Below are 19,472 nucleotides of genomic sequence, written 5' to 3'. Positions count from 1 at the left end.
TCTCTGCCTCTATCCGCAAGCTCGTGGACACCAAATAATGCTGTTTGCAAAGGCTCCCTGCCTTCCCTCTGCCTAAGGTTGTGAGAGCACTGAACAAAATTAGTGTATGCATCGTGACTGTATCCTGACATATGTATGACGTGAAAACCAAGGAAAGAGCATTACTAACCCTTGTCTGCCACAGATTTCCATGGCTTTTTGTAGCACAGACAGAAACACGTGCCTAGAAACTTCCCCAGCCTGAAAGTAGTATGTGGTGCTTTCTGAGAGAGCATACCAGTGCTACCACTCCAGTAGGCCAGGAGTGCCACTTGGCAGTTGATTTTTGTGTCTCCAGGAAACTCAGTGAGCCCTTGAGAGCAGTGGCTCCATGGCTCTGTGGATGTTTATTCTTGGTAAGGTACTTCTGAGCAATGCCAGTCATCTTCTTGGTCTCAGCCAGGGTGTTAACGTGAGCTCAAGTTGACCGTCCCGAGGCAGCAGTGTTTGCCTTGTGAGAGCACAGCTGAAGAAGCTGGTTATCCAGGGATTCTGGCTGTCCACTTTGCATCATGTAGGCAAACAGTCTCCGGCTTTGGAGGGTGAACAACAACCTATTGTTACTTCTGCGCTGGTGATTTTGGGGTTGGAAGAAGCATCGTGTTTGCAATGCATTTAACCTCTGCCTGCTCTGGTTCTTGCTACTTGTGAAACCTTTGTATTTGGTTTTCAAGAAATCCTTTCCTTCTCCTTTTGAAAGAGTTAACTCTGCTAGTAAAGATCCCCAAGAAATAACAACTAAAGCACTACCTTTATTTTAAGGGCGGGGGGCTTCCACAATGCCTCCTCCCCCGCAGCAAGTTACGTGGGGTTTACAACAAGGACTAGCTTGTTCACAGACAGGAAGGGTGAGAGACAGTGGAATCTGCCATTTGATGTCTCTTCTCTAAAAGAAAACACTTTCTCATAATTGGAGACTGTAGCAATATTGCCAAGCCAGACGTTAATTTATCACCACTGTTTGTATTACAGCAGAGGCAAAGAGTGGCAATTGTGGATTAGGACAAGGTGTTGCACAAGTGCATGATGAAATGCTCCAGCAATGCGAATAGGCGAGTGCATGTTGAATGCACTTTTAAAGTGACTATTTTTAAGGAGCTACTGTGTCTCTGATGGTACAGTATAGAACTCAACTTCTCTCAGACGTCTGGAGGAAGCAAAGAGCATCCATGGGAATCCATGGCCTGTCTTCCTCCATATAATCCTTACCACTCCTGACATGCAATATGTTCTTGTTTATTCCAAAGACAAAGTATTATAAAAATAACATGAGCCCCACAGAATATGATCAGCTGCTTTCCACATTAGCAGCAGTAAAAGAAAGGTACATTCTATTAAAAGCAAGGGAACTCACCCAGCTTTCTGTTAAAGCGGCAATGTTTTGACGAATTTTCCATCCTTCTCCAACACCCTGCTCTAGCGCATTGCAAGGAAGCACACGGTGAATCTGCCACATGTAGGATGTGCACGAGAGGAGAACGCTATCTGTACGGCTCCCTCGTGCTCTTGGCTTTGCCAGGCAGTCCTCAGAGGCACCCACAGCAGTGAATGTGTCTGTGCATCGGCACAGGAGGGGAAAAACTCTGCTTCTCTACGGTCATTAATGGCACTTATCTCACCTGGGTAGCCTCCGCCTGGAGAATGAGGCACCTTCTTGTGGGCCGGGAGTGTCTGTGCCTTGGGAGACTTCCAAAAACGCATCCACAACTCACCTACAGCAGCTGCCAGAAAAAAAAAGGAGCTCGGACGTGAACACACGCACACGTGCGCACGTGCAAAAGCACAGCAAAAGGGAGCGGGACCGTGAGGAAGGGGAATGGCAGGACTCCATGTAATGGCAGATGGGCCAGCTCCGGCAGCCCGACCTCAGCCAGGAGGAAAACATCCCACCTCTGGCAACTTCCTTGCCCGACATGCTGTTAAGTAAAATCATGCTCCTGCTGGGTTGAATTTCTCAGCAGATCAAACAGGATTTAGTACTGTGAATTGTTAACCCCCATCCTCTGCGAAAGCGCTCAGCTTTCTAGCCTAATGCTTCGTTTTTAAACAGCTTATTTGGGAAGTGATCAAGAACAGCTAAGGCTCCTGTTAACAACATATGCTAAAAACATTGCTTTTTGGACCAGACAGCATAACAAAGTTGTTCTTGTTGCATTTGTTACGTATCTTGGTTGCATTTGTGAAATAGCTCATGTCGCTTTTCAGAGCCATCGGTGTGTTTTGCCCACATTTCAGGCTGTTCCAAGTGCTAACAGGGTTACACGCCGTCTTGCACAAAATACTTGTGCCCTATGTGCAGCAGTTCTACACGCAAGGGTTGTGCCATGTTTCACAAGGAAAAAAAAAAAGCCACAGGAGGTATTTTAGGAGTCACAGAACTGCATTATTGTTTTCCCATTTACTTTACAGCCAAATCTGCCTGAACATACTGTCTCCAAAACTTTAAAGACGAAGGAAGAGAAAAACTGTGATTAATACTGAATGAAATCCTCTTAATACATTTGAAATGATCCTTTGTATAGCAATAATGTAATGATTCAGTTCTAATTATGGACTGACCTGACAGGATTACTGTTTTATACTGTTCAGAAGAAATTATCAAGCCTTTTTTATTAAAATACAACTATTTTTACTTCTGATAGTACATGACAATATTGAGCCTCAAATATGTCATTTGTCCGAAAAAATGTAACTGGTCCAATAATAACAGTCTAATGCTGAATTTTAGTAACATGGGTCTTCCTAAATCCTAATTTTTTTGCAAGGAACTCCTTTTCAAAAATATTCAATAAGTGTCTTGAGTAATTTCATGCTTTCAGTAGGCTGAAGATTATATACTATGGCTCCCATTCAGAGGAATATCTCTGTACCTAACTCATTTAAATATAATGGGAAGGTTTGGACTAGCTTTTGGCTTTGGACTTCATTATCATTTATCGTTGTTATTATTATTTTGTTCAGAATTGATACTTCAAGTTTGACCTCAGAAACTTGCAGGTTAAACTGCAAAGTTTTGTCTATATTTCCTGATAAGAAGACCAAAATCATCTAACATGGTGATAACTGACAATAAAGGATTATGAATTAGCTTTTATTATACAGGGGTGACCTTTTAAGGTTTCACAAGTTATGTGCAACTATGTGGCTATAATTTGAAAAAAACTTAAAAGTAAAATTTTCACAAATCTGGCTAAAAAACTTAGATTTTCATCATTTAGCCATGTCTACCCAGGACTGAATATTTCTCTTCCTTTAGGGAAAGAGGAGGCAAGTTTGTCTTAAACGTGTGTCTGTGTGCACACGCGCGCATGCTTTGAGGCAGCATGAAGAGTTTCTGTATTCCGTAGCATACAGGCATTGAGGTGAAAAGGAGGTAAAGCTGTCAAAGATATTGAATAAATTGCATTTATCATGTTGCTTTCCAATCTTTTTCAGCTATATCACCATCATGTCTGCCTGTATTTTTGTCCTGCATATGTAAAGCAACTTGGGATCTAGTGCTCCTAAATGAAAGGTGATACAGAAATGTAAAGGATTAGTATCATTACAAAAATAGACACAAGGAATATGGAAAACATTCCCCACCAGGTTATAAATATGCTAATGCAAGTCAAATCTGGGACCTTAATTGCTTTACCAGAGTTCCTATAAATGCATAGAATTTAACCTCAGAATGTCCTGCCTAGTCCCGTACATACTAAAAAGATAAAAAAACTCCCTCAGATGTATTTCTCAAGGTTTGTGAGCCAGATTTCTTCTGCCTGCAGGCCAGCAGCCCTGCCTCAGCGCTGGTTGGAGTTAGCCCGGTTCCCCTGCTCCTCAGGTTCAGGGAGGGCAGGAGTGGGCTGGAATAAAATATTGCCCAATCCTCAACAAAATGATACCCCTCGCTAACAGTTCCTAGGCCATCCCATCTAGATTTAGCAACGTGGAAACGTTCCAGCGACTTCCTATTTTGATAATACGCTGAAGAAAATTGCTGCCTCATGCTGTACTTAAAGCAGCCCCCCACCTCCACCCACCACTCCCCCCCCCCCCCAAAGTTCCTTGTGGCCGGGAGGAATGTGACCGCGATGTAGCCTGGGTGGGGGACCGGACCTACAGCAAAGTGTCCTTCTTATCCTGACAGCTCGGAGAAGCACAAAAAGCCGTGCCCAAAAGCAATAGCGCTTCACTAACTAGTGTTTCTTCTCTTGAAGGGGGGGGGGGTGGGGGGGTGGCTTTGACTACCCCTGTTTGATGAGCGGGAGGGGGCACAGGAAGATGCTGGGAGGCCAGTATTGTGTGGGACTCCATAGTTCCTTGAATAGAAAGAGCAGCCTGAATGGTTGTCTCTGCGATCGTTAAAGTGCTGGTGGCTTGCCAACCCAGGTCTCCCCCGAAAACAGGCCTTCAGTTCCCTGAGAGAAAGGGAGGACTCACAAAAGAAGATTTAAAAAAAAAAAAAACAAAAACTTCTCCCTTCCTGCCCCAAAGCTTCCCTTTCTGTGTGCGTTCAAGCCAAGAAAATCCCTCCAGCCCTGTAGGGTGGGACATCAGGCCTCATCAAGGACCTCACCACAAGGACTTCCTTTATCCAAAAAAAAAACCAAAAAACAAAACACCACCACCATCACAGCCCGATACAAACCTCTTCAGGAGAGGCGTTTCTTTCCTTGATGTGATCCCATAACTAATAACACCTCGAGGGCTGTTTTACGGGAACCAGAGCGGGCTGGGGCTTGTGGTTCTTCCCAGAAGGCAACAAAGGCGGTCTGTTCCCACAGCCCGACCTCGGACGCCGAGGACCTACCTGCAGCAGAGCTGGCTCTCGATTCGGTGGCTCCAGTAAGCCAGGTACCGGTATCGGCACCGACAGCAAGATGATCTCGCCCTGGGGGAGGCCCGGGGCTGAGCACAGCGATACTGCACCCCGGGGCTGGAGCTGAAACTTTTGTGGAGCTCCTAGCGAAGTCTCGGTGTATTTAGGGTTACCTTTTGACCCAACCCAAAACTTGGATTCACCTCTTGGTTCCTCCCTGTCTGTCCATACGGTGTGGGTACCCTTTCCTTCTTTCTGCACTTGTCTCCGGTCCATTTAACCTGTAATTCAGACCTTGTTTTCTGAGGTGTCAAAGCGCACATCCATCGTGCTTATCCACCCTCTTTAGCATACTGACAACCCCCACCCCTGCCCCAAGGTACTCTTTCAGCATAAATATTAACTACCAATCAGTCCATCCCACAGCTGAACAGTGCATAAAGGTCTCTGGGCCAAAGCAGATATGGACAAAAGCTCCAGCCTTTTGCAGATCTCAACATTTCTGGAGTGATTTTTCTCTTCCGTGGGCAGTCAGGACTTGACCATCTCCAAAGTCCTTACTATTTGCAGCTGGGAATTGCTAAACTGGGGAGAAGCAGTGAAGGGGTTGAGGGCTGGCCCCTGAAAGGAAAACCTTCCTTGTTTTCACCCCTGAAGAAAAAAGGGCACAAATGCATCTCTCCTCCCCCTTTCCCTTCCCACTGCCTTTATAGCGCATAGGGGCTGGGGGGGTCGGGGCATTCCAGCGGCTGCTGGCCAGTATCCTGGAAACTGTCTCCTTTTTCCCAGTCCCAGCCCCTTTTATGAAGGAGACAATGCGGACATACAGTGAGTGCCTTGTGCATCACTTGGGCCCCCAGGCCCTTTGACACGGGGATTTCGTACAGTGGCTAACCCCCTCCCCGAGGTCCCCCCACACCCAACCCAGGGGGCTTCAGCCTCGCCTCTTCCAGGCTGATCCAGAAAGAAATTACATCCCTTATTTTCCCAAGGGCCTTGAGAGAAATATGTGTAATGTGATTCCAGGGAAATAATTCGGATAATTGCTGAATTTGCCCGTGGATCCCTTTTGGTTTATTTACCCAGGTCTCTTCTTCACCATTTCTCTCCCTCTTTCTTCCACCCCTCCCCAAGAGCCCCGCACGTTTCCCCTCTCCTCAGCATGTTTTGCTCTGGCCTTCCTCCGCAGGGTGGAAAAGGCTGATTCCCACTCCAGATGAGTAGTAGTCTCCATCCAAAGCGTGGCTTGGCTTGCTTTGCTTGTCGTGTCTTGTTCCAGAGGCACAAGCTCAGTCAGAGGATTTGGAGGAATTTACCGTGACGATATCCCAGTGCCCCTCTTTGGCACGCTCTCGGTGGTGCTTAGCCCATTTCTGGGGTGAAGGTACAAGCCTGCTCCTGAGTTTGTAGCTCAAGGCCCCTGTCTAACAGTGATGCCCCAAAAAGTACCTGGGTTCGTTCACATCACAGGGGATTTGGGCTCAGGCTTACTTGTTTGTCTGAAGGATGGCTTCCCAGTTACTCCAAGACATACTACCGGCGATTGCAATTACATTTGCTACATCAGCTCCCCTGAGGTCTCTCACACGAAGATTTGAGATATATTTCTTTGATCTCTATCTAGCCTAGAAAATTGCTTCGTACAGGAGCCACTTTACAGGATACCCTGAAAAAGTCTTCTGAATTTAATACAAAATACCAGCCTGTCTTCAAAGCTCCATAATGTGTCACAATCTCTGCTTCGCCCAGCTAATGGACCTGCAGGAACAGCTTTAAGCTTTGAATCACTGCCTTCCACCAGGCCATCACGATCACTTCAAATCTCGTGTCCCTCCTGGCTACTCCCTTCCTGATACTTTTCTTACATGGGCTGCTGTCTAGTGGCACTGTACCTGGTGAAGAGCTCCCTGGGCACTTTCTCTAGCTGATGCTTAATGCCTGGGCGTCTTTTCCTATTCCTCACCTGGCATTTTCCAGCCTGGCAGAAGCTGTGCAGTCCCCTGCTGCGTCCCTGACGTCTCTGTTTCCTACAGACCCAGAGGAAAACATTGAAGCAGTCCTCTTAAGCAGCTTGGATATGCTTCTTTGCACCGAGAGAAAAAAAGCAGATGGAAGAGAGAAGAAATAACTCCAGGACAGTACAAGCTCTGCACAAATAGCTTCTCCTGGATTCCTGTGCTGAGCACACGTATTGGCTGATGGGTTGAGCACTCATTGGACCTACTTTTGTTGTAAAGCAGAAAGGGAACAAGGCAGATGTAACTGGTTATTTTAGCATACAGACAGAAATTGCAAGATGATCTGTGCTCTCCTTACAGAAGCAGCTTGTGAGTTTTGGCCCGTCGCTGCCAATTCTGGAAGCTCCCGTTTTACGTGTGGGAGTTGCTTCTCTTGTGCCGTGTTTCCCCACGGCGCAGGAGCAGCGCAGCGGTGCAGACTGGCCCCAGCTCCCGTACCGGTAGCCCACTGGCCCCAGCTCCCATGCCAGTAGCCCACTGGCCCCAGCTCTACCTCCCCTGGGCCTGGTGGCACGCGAGGCTTCGTCGGGGGAACTTTGTGCCCCATGAGGACTGAACCCCTGCGCTTGCAGACTATGGGCATTAGTACGAAGGTGCAGGGGAGCACACCGATTCAGGCAGCCCTTGCATGCAATACATGCAATACAAGCTGTCCCAGCTGTCGGTGACACCAGAGGGATAAACTCTGGTATTCAAGTGTCTTACAGGTGTGTTTGCGGTCTTGGATCAGTGCTGGCATCCCTTGCTCACAGAGGTGCTTGCAGACACCTAAGGGCGCTAATGTTATACATGGGCTTTCTGTGAATTAGCTCGTATGTAGGTGATTGGAGGTGAATTGATAATTTATTTTTCCCTGCTGCTATTAAGGATATAGTCCATATCTGACAGAAATTTGTGTACATGCTTCCTCCAGCCACGGTCACAGAGGGAGGCTGGGACTGTTTCATGGCAGCTCTGGAAAATAAGCTTTTATTCTTTCCAAATTACTTCATAAGAAGAGGCATCAGGTTTCTTGTGGCCCTGTAATCATGTCAGGACTGAGGCGGAAAGCAGAAGTTATGTTTGTCTGATGCCCTTACACCCAGAAAATATGTCCTTTTCCAGAGCATGCGGCTTCTTCATCACAAAGAGGGAGCACTTCAAGGCAAGCTTGCTCCCTGGAAGCCAGGGCAGACATTTGGCTGTTTATTATGGTGCTTCCTCCCTCCCAGACGGTGTGGCTACATTTAAATGCATTGCCTAGTGCTGTAAATCCCACCCAGGAACTGCTCTTGAGCATGGCCCTGCCATTTTCTTCAGTCAAAACATGTTTACACGCTCATTTACTGAGGTCACAGCAACCTCACCACCCCATCTGCACCCTGCCTTAGCCAAATTATAACGCTGTGTTCTGGCGGGTTGAACATCTGACGTGCTTTAAAATAAAGGGATGGCCAACCGAGCGGTGGTCAGTGCTGCAGGCTGCCCGGGACAGGAGGAGGGGATTGCGTGGCCAATGCTTTGCCCAGTGTCCCAAGCTGGGGGATGCCAGACAGCCCCCCTCCCGGGGCGATGAGCCGCTCTTCACATCACTGATGTGCTGGAGGTGCGTGGGGACACTTCTGAGGCTCCCAGAAAGAGTTTTGACTGGTCTTCTGGGTGCCGCTCCCCAGCTGCCCTACAAGCTGCCTAGATAACCCTGCAGCATGTCATTTCCTAAGCGGAGGTCTGGAAGAGCCTTGTTCAGGTGGTTTTGGGGCAGAGAGCATCCACAAATGTCTTGCACGGTCTCACCTGCCAGAAACATGGATCTGTCTTTCCCCTGCATCCCCACCAGAGCAGCACAGTCTTTCTTTCCTCCATCTCACGTCCGCTGGAGGGACCAGAAGCCATTTAATACGTTGCGCAATACTGGCCAAAATACTCTTCCCTCTTGCAATGGAGGCATCGTGATGTTTCCTCAGCATCAGCAATGATTCCAGCTTGCTTGAAGTTTCAGGGGTTCTGGGGTGAGGCTAAAGCCATTTTTCACTTCGATATGATAGCCTCTACTGCCCAGGGGCTCCAAAACCCCAGGTGCAAATTGAAAACATCACTCCATCCATTTCAGAGATGTTTCAGTAAGAAGTGTTTCATTCTTACCCTGGGCTGTGTCAAAATGATGGGCTGACCAAAATATTTGGCTGCAAATTGCTTAGCACCTGTAGTCTTCAGAGCCACTCAGAGCAGGTTAACCCTCCTGGGGGACTGCCTTTGAAAGAAAGTGATATATTGTGCTGTTAAAAGAAAATTATCTGAGGCACAGGATGAGACCTGTGTGGAAAGAGGGCTAAGAAGAAGACGTCACGCAGTGTCTAAGTTGAGGTCCCTTGCTCTACTCCAATGACTCCTGACACTGGCTGTGCCCTCTGTGTGACCATCCATGAGCAGAGCCAGTACCGGAGAGATGGGAGAGAGGAATTTTTAAGCGTGTGAAGGCTAATTTCCTGGACTAGGTAGTGGAAGCCTCTTTGCTCCATCGGGCTGAAGGCTGTGGTTAATCACACTTCATTACAAGCTGAAGCAAAGCAGCATCAAGGAGTTTGCAACCAGCTGGTCGGCAAAGAGGAGAGGCCATAGAGGGAGGAAGTGTGTTTCATAAATGTGGGTAAGGAGTATACATTATGAGTGTGCTGGGAATAAAAACAAGCTTGTACCAGTAAATAGCGGGCCTCAAATTTCAGACCAGTTCCTGTGGGCCCACTTAAAGCTTATTCCAGTTTTTGAGAAGTCACTGATTCCAGCAATATCCCCAATGTTTAGGAGTGAGGAATGTTGCCAAACCCTCTAGAGCTGTGCCTCCAGAAATATGATGGAATTATTAAGTGCATTTTGCGTTCCTGTTTATTGTTAGAGGCATGATGTCTCTGCTTGTCTGCTGAGTTGCTTTTTTTAATGCAACACTCAAAAATTCTAAAAAGCGGGGGGAAATGGCCAGAGCTCTTCTTTTTATACCGGACAGGGGTTGTTCAAGCCCCTCGGTCTTGGTCACACCTGGCTGCTACACTGTCCCTCACTGACATCCATGCAGAAGTCTTATTAACACCATGCTGATGGATGGGCTGTCTGGGAAGGGAAACGTGATACAGCCTTCAGATACCCTCGTTAGAATGAAGGAGAAAACTTTTGACTTTTTTATGTCTTTTTCTAATAAAATGAAAACTTTTGATTTGGTTTTTAGCCAGAATGAAAAAAAAAAAAACCCAACTTTTTTATTTACATTTCACATTTCTGGGGGGAGGGGAGCATTCAGCTGAAAACTGGTGTGTTTCAGCCATGGGGAAAATTGCCTTCCTACTGTCTCTCCTTTTTTATTGGAACAAATAGACACATAGTAAAAATGTGAGCCAGCTTCTTTTTTTTTTTGCTAATACTATAAAATAGGTAGCAAAGACGGCTTCCCCTCATTTTCCTTTACTTCTTTATTCTGTCCTCTCTTTGCCAATTGGAAACAGAATGCAGAGAGTTACTTTGTCTCTGGAAACAGCTCTTGCAGGGCTTAACTGTGTTTTCAATGCTTTCCAAATAGAAGAACTTTTTGGAACCTACATGGTCTTCCTGAAGTTTTAGGGGGGAGGTCTGAGAAATTAAATTCATATTTTCTTCTGTCAAGCTTGTTTGGCAAGGGGAAGAATTGGGGAGAAATATTCGCAGGGGAAATTACATTTGCAATTTCCCTGTTGACTTATCAATATAAGGGGCATTATAGCAATATGAATAAAAAAGCTAAAACTGCCTGCCCTTTTCCTATGTTTTCTGCTCCAACACTACTGTCAGCCTTCCCCTCTCCTGAACAACCAATTCTTCTGGAAGTCCTTTGCTGTCTGCATAGCGTAGGCAACTAGGAGCAGTGGTGGTGGAAGGTATACGTCCTTCTCATGACACTGTTCAACTCCAAAGCGAGCACAGTTTCTCAGTTCAAGAGAAAAGATCCTCCGTTAGTGACGCTGTAGATGCAGATACTGTTTCTCTAAATCAATAGCAGAACGACAAACAATTGAAAAGCAGCTCTGTAGCAAGAGAGCAAGAGAATAGGCTTCACAAGTACTTCAGCTGTGATGATAAAGATCCCTGCCCAGCATCAAAAGAAGTTTCCGATGCCGTGCCATATGTTGCTCTCCTTCTTTTGCAGAATAAAGATTGAGTATTAAACGAGATATAGCAAGGAATCATTGATTAGAATTGTTGCTCTGGAAAACATTAGGAGAGCATTTGGTTTTCAGTTTGAAAATAAAATGAAAAAGTCACAAGCCTTGAAGGAACTTTCCAATGTGGTTTTCATCTGGCTTGGCAGGTTTCTCCTGGAGAACAGAAAGCTGACAGAAGATAGGAATTAGGAAAACATGCTGTGACCCGGATAGAAATTCTTCAACAAAAAGGGAAATGAAGAAGCAGTATGTAACGAAAGCCAAAAATTTTCTTTAACCATGTTTGTCTCTCTCATTTCTTCTGCAGGGCCAAATATTTCCAGGGGAAGAAGGTGAATGGAGAATTTGATATCCGAGTGGAACAGGTCAGTGACAACTGAATTTGGCTCTAAGAAATGTGTGTGGATAGTGCTGAGGTCTTAATGACAGATAATTTGTGGATATTTCTTCTCTTGAAGAAAGGAACTAATGAGGAGTTTTAAGACATGTCCATTTTATAGAATTGTGGAAGCTATAAATGAAAATTTCTTATTGGGCTATCCTTTTGTCCTCCCTACCTTTGCAGAATCCGTCGCTATTTCACCTTAAAATTAAATTTTCTGTTCTGGTGATGGGAATATAATTTCTTCTATTTGAAGACTACCTCACAGCTCTGTATATGCCTGAAAAGGTGCAAAGCCAGTATGCCACAGTACATGTTGGTCATGTCACGTTCCACTTCCCAGCTATACAAGTCTTCTGACTTAGCCTGATTTAAGCCTAAAACCTTTGGTTTAAGTATGCAAAATAACTATATATGGCAAAATTTTTCAATCTGTTGAAAGCCCATAGGAACAGTAAGGAGGTTCACGGCCGGTTTTCTGATGTGCTCTGCAGGGCATTGGACAAATTCTCTGTTTCTCTGTTAGCCTTAGCACCAGCCATTCATTTCAGTTGAAAACTCTTCACGTTGGGTTCTGTCCCCTCCTCTTCGTGTTGGTGCAGTGTCTGCCAAAATGAAGTCCCAGTATTGACTGAGACTTTGGATGCGGTTGTCAAAGTAGAAATGATTATTAATAACCATCAGAAGGCGCCTAACTTGAAAGCAGGCATAAGAAGAGAGAGATGTAGAGAGGAGCCAGTGATCCTGAAGGAATCATGTGCTTGTTTTGTACTCATTGGGGCTATAAAACTGCTTAGATAAAGAAAGCTGGTGAATGTTGCTTGAATGACCTGATACTTCTTTATAAAGCTGTTGATTCTGCATTGTGTGTGTGTATAGAATCATTAACGCAGTACTTCTGAAGACTTTCTCAGGACCCATTGCCCTTGATAAGGTGTTCTTTCTCTTTTCAAAGGGTTGCTGTCCAGTTGCCTAGGACTATACCTGAGCACGCATGTTCTAACCAAAGGCTGTGTCTGGGACAGAAAATTTAGCAAGTTTTTTTTTTGCAACTATGATGCTATGAACACTTCATTTTCCTTTTTTTATTGATATCATGCTTGTCAGTATTGGGTGGTATTAACAAGAACATGTCTCTTGCACTTCCTTATCAAAGTCTTTATTTTGCTGGCTGCTTCAGTAAATGTCCTAAAAGAGAATGGCGGGGGGGAATCACGCTTCTCACATAGAAGCATGGAATCAAATAATTATTCATATTTGCCCTTCAAACCTCTGATCCAACCTGCTCAGCCACTCAAAGCAGGGTCAGCTTCAAAGCTAGACCTGATACTCTTCAAAATTACCTGTCGTCTTTCCTAAACCTCCAGCCTCTGCCTTTCCCCTCATACTCCTTCTCCTCAAATGTTATCGCACTTGAGGTCCTTATAAAGGAACTCTCTTCAAATGGTTGGTGAGTGGGGAAAGGCAGAAGCGGACTCTTGATCCCTGATGGGTTAAACCCAGTAATGACCCTCCTCATCGTCACTAGGTAGCTTATCGCATTTCCCCAAGGACTCTTCCAGGGAGACTTTCCCAGTCTGTCCCTTGAAATCCTTCACATAGGCTGAACATCCATGTCTGAGACGAGGCACCAAATTGCTCCAAGCAAAGACCACAAGGCTGGTGTGACTCTGCCAGTGAGGACCATCGCCAGGCCCCTTGCAGCCTTCTTTAAATACCCAGCACAGTGACTGCAGCATTGCCCAGGGGAATGAAGCATGCCGGGAGCAGCAGAGTTGAGGAACAATGAACAAGGGTCCCGGCCGCTTCCCCTCGTCCCCTCGCTGCCCCTCCGATCAGGCAGACGAGCCTCCACGTAGCGAGTAGGGAACTGCTTTTGACTCCCCCAGACCTCGACAGCAGAAGGGATGATCACGTTCCCCAGCTGGATCACCGTCTGTCAAGGGAAACACAGAAGCTGCGTTGTCACGAGCAGTCCTTGAACCTGACCTCAGGCCCGTCTGCATATCGTTGAGGCCACGAGAAGGGCACTTCTTTCTTCGAACTCTGGCTTTTTGTCCCCTTCTTTCTTTGCCCATCCATACTTGCTCAGTATTTCTTGATATTTAATTTTTATTCATTGCTTCTACCCTGATTATCTGAAGCCTTCCTCACTTCTTCATCCTCTTCCTTGAGCACAATCCAGGAATGTAAACTGTTGTGGAACAGGTCCCCTGAGGCTGAACACAGACCCTCTCAACCTGAAAAATTAATGCTCTTCCACCACCTCCTTATGAAAAAAAAAAAAAAGAAAAGAAAAAAAAAAGCAGGGTATATCTGTGTTTACCAGCCTGGTCCACACCTTTCTCTTTGAGTTCCCAGCTCACCAGTCTCCACTACTATAACTGTCCTGTGAACAGCACACAGACTGTGCCATGGTTCACAAGCCCTAACCTGGCTGTTCAGTTCTGAATAAATTCTGCATCAGATCAAAGTTTGACTCTCGGGCACCTCTTGAGCCACTTGGTCTGCTCAATAAGTTCATTTAGGTTTTCATTTTTCCATTTGATCCTGCTTCAGATAACCACACATTATTGACTCAGCCAGAAATACAGTTTGCCTTAGGAAATTTTTTTATATTTTATAGGAAAAAACACTTTTGATCTGAAAAGCTAAATAACAAAAAAGTTTGAATGGCAGAAAGCAGTGAAAGGAAATATCCAAATGTTAAATACTCTTGAAAAACCACATTGGGAAAAAGCAGCTGCCCTATTTTTTCTGACTGTCCTAATTTTTTTGCCATTCTTTTAGGATGCTCTGTAGTTGGTTTAAACTGAAGGAAGAGTTTGTCTTGTTGCTCTTTCTCTTCCTCTTTCATCTCCATCTCTAGTACATCTTAATTCTTTCATAGCAAGCCATTTCTGCAATCTTGGGGGGAAGCAGAACAGGACAGTAGGTAATTTTATTTTTTTTTTTGAAGTCATGACATCACTTATTTGTAATGGAGCAGGAGTGCTGAAAGCAGCGCTGTCTCTTCCTCTCTCAGCAGCGGGAAGTCAGTTATCTAATCTGGTTATACACCCCTACCAGCTCTCCGAGCTGCCTCTCCCCCTTGGCTGTCATCCGAGGAATGCAAGACGTATGTGATCATGCTGTCTCGCTCCGTCTAACCCCCACCCAGCACTGTGGAAGGCACTGGCTGATTTCAGCCGAATTGGAGAAACAGGCAGAAGTTTCAAGACACTAAGTTTCTACAAGAGGTGAATTCGGTTCATGTTAGACACTGGATAATCCGCAGGGAAGAGACTGTTAAATGCCACCCTGCTGCTCAGGGAGCTGCTTCTGTAAGTCTCAGCTTGTATGAAAATAGGTTTTCTGGAGTCTTGAAGAAGGTTTTCTGGTTCTTTAGCACCAAAATGAATGGCGTGACTTTGATACCGACCCCAGGCCCTTGTTCTTCAGCTAAGTCCATTACCACTAGCATAAGACAAGTGACTCTGTGGGCACCGGCTGGTGCCAGTGAATAGTGGAGAGAGTTGTCAGGGACCCAGCGGTGGGTACAGCCTCCAGGCTCCGCTGCCTCCTGTCATTCATTAAAAAAACATGTGAGGCCTGACTCTGTGTCCACCTTTGTTTCTTCTCTTCTAATCTTCAGCGTAACACCCAAAACATATTTATTAATGTGCTTTAGAGGCTGTGGGATTTATTATGGCCCACCCTGGACCGAAACCCAGGCATGCAGCCCCATTGGGGGCTGCAGGGGGAGAGGTGCGGGGCTCAGTGAGGGCTGGGGCGGTGGGAAGCAAATGCAAGTGCTCTCCTGAATCATGGCCCCTTTTCTTTGGAGGCAGTTTGGGTTACATTTTTATTATTTGGATATTTTTTCCACTACAGGTCCATCTGTAGCAATGATAGTCATTCATAAGACTGAATGAAACACTGATCAAAAAGTGAAAATCTATTTGACCTGTTCTCATTAAACCCTGATGATTTAAGTTTTAGTCAGTGTGGGTAAACCCCTAAGCTTTAAGGAGCAGCCAAGTCTAAAAATACTGTTGCTATTTTATGCTAAAATTAAGGTTCTTAGATTTTGATCCATGTTATTGCTTTTACTTGCCTTGTGATTTCTAGCTTTGAGAACTGCAGTGTATGTATCTCCAGTTCTTTTCTCTAGAAATACATATACTAGATAAATTCTTTTAGAATGCAAAGTGTAAGTTTGATTAAATGGCTCTAAGCCTAAGTTGAACTTAAAGAAGAATCTTAAAGTGCCACAGGACTTCACCACATTGCTTTTAGCCTCTCCCAAAATTAATTTTGCTTTTATCTTCATATTCCTTCACTGGCCAGAGGACAGGAGGCATTAGGAAACACAGTATATTCAGTAAAAGGAGGAATTACACCGTAGACCTTATGCTCTGTCAAACATTTCCCATCACTAGAGGCAACTGGTAGTAATTCACCACCTCCTTCCCCACCCTCTCTGCCCTGTCCCAGAGAAAAATAAGCCTTGCATGCTCTAAGGATTTCATGAGACTCCGGGATTTCCCATATGGATGATGAGACACCCCGGGTGGGGGTCTCCTTGGGCGTTAGGCATGCCACATGCACACGGGGGATGCTGCACGCACACAGGCGATGTCGCGTGGCCGTGCATCCCCAGCATCCCCGGGTACAAGCAGAAGAGGGCAAGAGAGCCAGGGCTGAGACCCGGACAGCCATAAACCCATCGGACAGACCATGATACTGTGGCCGGTAGCCAGATAAGTGGGACACTTGCCACCTGTCTGGGAGAGAGATGGTCCCAAAGCAGGAGATGTGCAGAGCAGGGTCACTGGGATGACCACGGAGACCTGACTTATGAGAGGAGGCTGAAAGGGTTGAGTTTGTTTCTCCTGCCAAACCAGAGGCTAAAGGAGACATGGCTGCTTTTAATAAATGCACTGGTTTAAGAAAGGGTTTCGTGGCGTGGTGCCTGCAGTAGCGAGGGGTTAGACCAATCGCTCTGGTGGGCTTTCCCAGTTCTGTGCCCTGCATTGACCAGCGAGAGCCCAGGAGGGAGAGAGGAGAGCACAGATCTAGCAGGCGAGAGCAAGCAGCACTTCTTAGAGAGGGTCTGCCACCTTCGGGGTACCTTTCCGTCAGATATTTCCCAAAGGCATTTCAATATATTCAGAGACATCTTTCCTGACATTGGCTAATTGATGGTGGAGCGGGGTGAAAAGGGTAAAAGGGCCAAAAGGTTCATCTAAATTTTTATTCCTGTTGTTTGTCCACCCGTCTCCTTCCCACCATTTCCTGCTGTGACGAGGTGGGTCTGTCTGTCCGTCTGACACGCATTCTTCTTGCACAGCTCATTCACTTGTTCCCACTGCCTGGTTTATTTTCAGGGAATGATTATTCAGTGAACTCCTATGTACACGCTTCTGGAAAAGTCTTGTGGTATAGATTATGACTCCATTGGCAGCATTGTCAGGAAAAAAGTTGTACTTGGCGCTCACAGAAGATAATTGTAATACAAATCATGAATTGCAGCTCCATTGTACTTCCCGTCCTAAAGAGGTGTTTTCATGTGTGGCATAAAGTGATCCTTTCAAAAGGTAAAGTCTGATAGGCCCGTGTGTGATGAGAGGAAAATTAGCCTCTCATCAAATAACTGTATAATTTTTATTCATTGTATGTTTAGGGGTTTTTTTCCCCAGCTGAAAGCCAGAAAGCAGTTCAAGAACAGCAACAGCAGTTCTCATAGCTTTGCCATATACAAGCATTCGGAAACCATGAATAAAGGGACCTGGAAAAATAGCAAGAATGACTCAAAAATCATGAATTTCTTAAATAAATAGTATCTTCTTTTTTTTTTTTTTATTTCCATTGGCTTTTGGAGGCTTACAGAGTTCATGATTTTGAGCTATTTCCTGGGATCAAAAGGTCTAGAAATGTGCTTTTGCTAGATCTCCAATTTTGGGGCAGTCACGCAACTTCTGAAAAGAAAATTCAAGAGACAGTTCCAAATGCCATCAAAGCTGATGCACCGAAAGGCGCTCACACAGGTCAAGGCATGTGGACCTTCAGCATCAGCACTGTCTGTAGCCGAGGAGCATGCATCCTAGCTTCAGGACTTGCAAAGAGCAATTGTGGAAGCTCTCTTTGGAGCCGCACACCAGGATTCCCTCGCCCTGAGGGAGGGAATTCCCTCTCCATCCTTTTCTCCCAGAGAGCAATCCCAGTACTGGGGGCAGGTGGGAAGCAGGATGCCTCTCCAAAGGAAAATGTCCCAGGAAAGAGACATGGGGAATCACGGTGTGTAATCTCTAATTCTGCATGCATGTGCACACCAAGCACGCACAGCCCCAGCCCTCCCCTTCTTCACATCCATACGGTCTGTTCACCCTTCTGCTTGTGCAGGATTTAGGGATTGCTTACTTCCCCCCAAAAAAACACTTGTAATGGTTGTAGTGAAATATGCTGGTAGAGGAATGCAGTCTGGTGTCTGCCAAAGTCTTTCTTTCCTTGTACATATTGGAAGATCTACCAAAAGCTAAAGCATAAAATCCACGGAGGAATGTATGCGATTTGATTAGACAGCAGTAATTCCTCATCCCGAGTGCCTAAGCCATGACACGGACCAGCCTGTTATACTGACTGCATTTTGTGTCACAGGGCAGGGGGGAGAAAAACAGACGTGTACTGATAATTGGCGAGGAGTTTCAGGAGCAAGAGTGGGAGAGTGGAGAGCCTTGGCCAGACCACAGTCGGCGGGTAAGGGGGAGCCAAAGGAGACGTGCATCCCGATGGGGGTACTCTGCGTTGCCTTACGGGAAGCTGCGTACTGCGGCGGTAGCTCAGTGCTGTGATTTATGTGACAGAATAACCCCCCCAAAAAGCCAGCGTATGTGTTACAGCGTATGGCGTGTCACACTGAGGAAAGTGTAAATGTTCCCTGGCAGGGCTAAAACCCCCTCTGCTATTTTTGTATGTGTGCGGTATATGTGCAAATGGGGGTATATATGCAAATATTCACACAGAAGTCTAGTATAACTTTGTGTCTCCCTTTTAAGCAATAACCAACCTGAGTAGCTTTTAGTCAGATTATGTACAGATGAGGGCTTAGGAAGTTCAGTAGCTCAAAAACCCCCAATGTGCTTGTTGCTCTATGGACACACTAAGCCTGCTTGCTTTAAAAAAAAATAATAAATCAGCCACCATGCCCCCAAAACACAAATCCAGAAACCTGTCTTGCACCCCTATTCCTGCATTCCTGTGCAGGAAGATGAACTGATGAAGATGAACTGACCCTCAGTATTTGCTCAAGGAGCAAACTGGGATGCTTTCCTGGGGTTCTCCATTGACGTGCAAGGAGAAGTTTAATAAGGACATCTGCCAGATGCCAAACTTATCTCAGGACGGTTGAGGCTGGAAGGCACATGTGGATATCTCACAGTCCAATCTCCTGCTCTGAGCAAAGTCACCTAGAGCAGGCTGCCCAAGACCTGGCCAATAAAGGTTTTAGTGTCTCCAGGAATGGAGACTCCACAACCTCTCTGGGCAACCTGTTCCAGTGTTTTACTATCATTGCAATAAAAAGGGAGGGGTTTTGTGTTTATATTTCATTTTGTGCCCATTGCCCCTTGTCCTTTTGCTGGGCACCACTGAGAAGAGTATGGGTCCATCTTCTTTACTACCTCCCATCAAGTTTTTATAGACATTGACAAATCTCCCCGCTACGCATCAATCATCAATAGCAGATGCACAAGACAGGAAACTGAAGACAAGTCAGTAGCCTAGACAAAGCAAGGCAAGGCTTACAGTGGTTCTCAGCCAGAATATGAGTCATGTTGCTGTACACGTGACAAATCCATGCCAGAACATATGGACAGCAGTATTATATGTAAGGCGAGTGGACTTCCTTACACCTTACTCAACAATGGTCACGTCTCTGCTGAAGAATCATGGTGAGTTTGGGCCATTACAACCCAAAGACGTTGAGGACCAGTCAGAGACGATCCCAGTGACAGCAACAACACTGATCACTGTGCTGAAAAACAAGGAAATCTTACAAGAATGGAGTTGGTTTTGTCTAGGGGAAA

The 19,472-nt window shown here is 45.8% G+C and overlaps 1 protein-coding gene across 3 annotated transcripts in view; it reads left to right on the top strand.

Annotated features, from left to right (window-relative positions):
- The window catches only part of SYN3 (synapsin III), a 264,723-nt gene that overhangs the window by 84,919 nt on the left and 160,332 nt on the right, over window positions 1-19,472 (top strand). For all 3 annotated transcript variants that reach the window (XM_049822562.1, XM_049822561.1, XM_049822560.1), the window contains one exon: window positions 11,332-11,389. In XM_049822562.1, coding sequence (XP_049678519.1) covers window positions 11,332-11,389 — 58 coding nt within the window. The remainder of the gene's footprint in view (window positions 1-11,331; window positions 11,390-19,472) is intronic.

This window comes from Accipiter gentilis, chromosome 18, assembly GCF_929443795.1.
Source record: "Accipiter gentilis chromosome 18, bAccGen1.1, whole genome shotgun sequence".
NCBI lineage: Eukaryota > Metazoa > Chordata > Aves > Accipitriformes > Accipitridae > Astur > Astur gentilis.
This window is presented reverse-complemented; position numbering and strand designations above follow the sequence as displayed.